The sequence below is a fragment of the Morchella sextelata genome (genome assembly GCF_020137385.1).
Source record: "Morchella sextelata strain SCLS chromosome Unknown scls_15, whole genome shotgun sequence".
NCBI classification, from domain to species: Eukaryota; Fungi; Ascomycota; class Pezizomycetes; order Pezizales; family Morchellaceae; genus Morchella; species Morchella sextelata.
Genome location: NW_025408630.1, coordinates 580,252 through 583,552, shown reverse-complemented (window position 1 = coordinate 583,552; position 3,301 = coordinate 580,252). Strand labels below are relative to the sequence as shown.

The following is a 3,301-nucleotide window of genomic DNA, read 5'->3' as shown; positions in this document are numbered from 1 at the left end:
AGTAAGATGGTAGTTGCTAGTTACCCTAGTGGGAAGCGGCAGTCCCCCCCCGGGCCCCTGCCAATGATAAGACGCGGAAGCGTTGGTGGAATAGTCCGATTGGTTACGTACGTTGGCAGGGCAGGCACCAGCAACCAGCAACCAGCAGCCAGCAACCAGCAGCCTTGTACCTAATATTATTACAAAACGCTCTCTCATGCATATGAGGTTCTAGCCGGCAGAGAAAGGGTCGATGGAAGAGTAGTAGCTAGGTAGTATGTAGTATGTATGTAGCATTTGGACACGAGCCGAGACAGGAGTTGGAAGGTTAAAGGCGCATAGATGGATAGCGGATGGATGGATGGATGGATGGATTAGTGGACGGGACCCGAGTGGAGTGGGCACCCGGCCGCTTGCCTCGCCTCCTCACCTTGCACCACTCGGTATGCCGACCGCCCGCTGTCTGCCAATCGCCGGGAGCAGGGTAACCTCTCTCTCACTTCGCAGTCGAGTTGATGGCGCAGTGTCACCTACCGCTTACATCCTAAATTTTTTCTGTCACACCTCACCTTAGACAGAGAGGGAAAGAAAGAAAGAAAAAAATATTCACACACCCCTCACTCGGACCGTCGAACCCTCGAAACTCGAAGAGTCAGAAAGAATGCCGTCAGTACGGGTCCCGGAAAAGGGCGCGCCGGCGCCGAAGTTTAAGAAGCCCGTAAAGGTAAAGGCAAAGGGCCTGAAGCGCAAGCGGGACGAGGAGGAGCTGGCGGAGCTGGAGAGGAGGGTTGCGGAGTTTGTGTGTTGTACCCCTCAAAACCATTGGAGGAGTAGGGCTAATGTAATGGGGGAAATAGGATTTGCAAGCTACAGAGTTCACGGAATTGCCGTTGACGAAGCAGACGGCGGCGGGATTGCATCAGGCGCATTTCAAGACGCTGACGGATATCCAGCGCAAGGCGATCCCGCTCGCGCTGAAGGGCCGTGATGTGCTGGGCGCGGCGAAGACGGGGAGTGGCAAGACGCTTGCGTTCCTTATTCCTGTACGTCTGCCCTCTTATCATGCGCACTCAATGGCTTGCTTACAAGCAGAAACATCTCTCTCTCTCTCTAGGTCCTCGAGATCCTCTACCGCAAGAAATGGACCACCCTCGACGGCCTCGGCGCCCTCATCATCTCGCCAACCCGCGAGCTCGCAACCCAGATCTTCACCGTGCTGCGCACCATCGGCGGCCACCACGCCTTCTCCGCCGGCCTCGTCATCGGCGGCAAGAGCGGCAAGGAGGAGCGCGACGCGCTGCACAAGATGAACATCGTCGTGTGCACGCCCGGCCGCATGCTGCAGCACCTCGACCAGACCTTCGGCCTCAACGTCGACAACGTGCAGCTGCTCGTGCTCGACGAGGCCGACCGCATCCTGGACATGGGCTTCCGCGCCACCGTCGACGCCATCGTCGCGAACCTGCCAAAGTCCCGCCAGACGCTCCTCTTCTCCGCAACCCAGACGAAGAATGTCGCCGACCTGGCCCGCCTGAGCCTAAAGGACGCCGAGTACGTGGCGGTGCATGAGGCGGCGGACGCGGCGACCCCCAAGGGGCTAGAGCAGTTCTATATGGTGGTGCCGCTGCACGAGAAGCTCGACACGCTGTTTGCGTTCCTGCGCTGCCATCTCGCCGCAAAGATCATCGTCTTCATGACGGCGTGCAAGCAGGTGCGCTTCGTCCACGAGACGTTCCGGCAGCTGCACATTGGCCTCCCCTTGCTGCACCTGCACGGCAAGCAGAAGCAGGCGGCGCGCGCAGAGGTCGCGCGCCGCTTCGCGGCCGCCAAGAGCGGCTGCCTGTTTGCGACGGATGTGGTGGCGCGCGGACTCGACTTTCCGGCCGTCGACTGGGTGGTGCAGATGGATGCGCCCGAGGACGCGGACACGTATATCCACCGTGTGGGCCGCACCGCGCGCTTTGAGAGGGCGGGGCGGGCGGTGCTGTTTTTGGCGCCGAGTGAGGAGGCGCCGTTTGTGGAGCGCCTGCAGGCGAAGAGGGTGCCGGTGGCGAGGGTGAACCCGAAGGCGGCGAAGAAGCAGAGCGTGCAGAGTCAGCTGCAGGGGCTGTGCTTTAAGGATCCGGAGATTAAGTATTTGGGGCAGAAGGCGTTCGTGAGCTACTGTAGGAGCGTTAGTGTGCAGAAGGATAAGGAGGTGTTTAAGCTCGAGGAGCTGCCGCTGGAGGAGTATGCGGCGTCGCTGGGGCTGCCGGGGGCGCCGAGGATTAGGGGGGTGAGGGGGGCGGATGCGGAGAAGGTGAAGGAGATGAAGAATGCGCCGAGGGGGTTGAAGGCGCTGGAGAATATGCCGAGTGGGGAGGAGGAGGAGGAGGAGGAGGAGGAGGAGGGTGGGGTGAGGAGGGCGAAGAAGAAGGAGGTTAGGACGAAGTATGACCGCATGGTCGAGAGACGTGAGTTCCCGCATCCCTATCATTGATACCGCACAGAGCCTATACCGCGCAGAAACTGACAACCCGCAGAAAACCAAAACGTCCTCGCAGACCACTACAAGAACCTCATCGTCGACGACCCCACCGCCACCGCCGCCCCCGACAACGAAGACGACGACGACTTCCTCACCGTCAAGCGCACCGGCTACTCCAGCGACAGCGACCTCTCCACCACCTCCTCCACCACCACCACCACCACCACCACCAAACCAAAGACCATCGACCTCGGCGGCAAAGACCTCACCATCGCCTCCAAGCGCCGCGAGAAACTAATGACCTCCCGCAAGGAGCTCGCGAAGCTCAAGCCGCGGGGGACGAAGCTCGTCTTTGACGACGACGGCAATGCGCACGCGCTGTATGAGCTGCAGGGGCTCGAGGCGTTCCGCGCGGATGGGAGCGCGGAGGAGCAGCGCAGGGCGTTTGTGGCGGTGGAGGGGGAGAGGGTGAAGGTGGCGGATGTGGAGGATAGACGGGTGGCGAAGGAGAAGAGGCGGGAGAGGAGGGAGAGGAGGAGGAGGAGGGAGAAGGAGGAGGAGGAGAGGGCGAGGGCGAGGGCGGGGAGTGGGGAGAGTGGTGGGGAGAGTGGTGGGGAGAGTGGCGGGGAGGGTGGGGGGTTGCTGCCGTATGAGGCGCCGCCGCGGGTGGAGAGTGAAGAGGAGGAGGAGGAGGAGGAGGAGGAAGAGAGGGGCGCAAAGAGGCAGAGGAAGTGGTTTGAGGATGAGCCGGAGGAGGAGAGGGGGAGGAAGGGTAGGGGGAGGGTCATTGAGGCCGCGGAGGAGCCGGAGACTTTGGAGGACTTGGAGGCGCTGGCTAGTGGCTTGCTGGGGTAG

The 3,301-nt window shown here is 61.5% G+C and overlaps 1 protein-coding gene across 1 annotated transcript; it reads left to right on the top strand.

Annotated features, from left to right (window-relative positions):
• Positions 1-640: 640 nt before the first annotated feature.
• Positions 641-3,301, top strand: H6S33_003465 (uncharacterized protein; the record flags this gene model as incomplete). The annotated part of the gene is made up of 4 exons (XM_044834810.1): positions 641-778; positions 837-1,022; positions 1,094-2,432; positions 2,502-3,301. 4 exons carry the CDS (start codon positions 641-643, stop codon positions 3,299-3,301), a joined length of 2,463 nt encoding a protein of 820 aa, XP_044691826.1.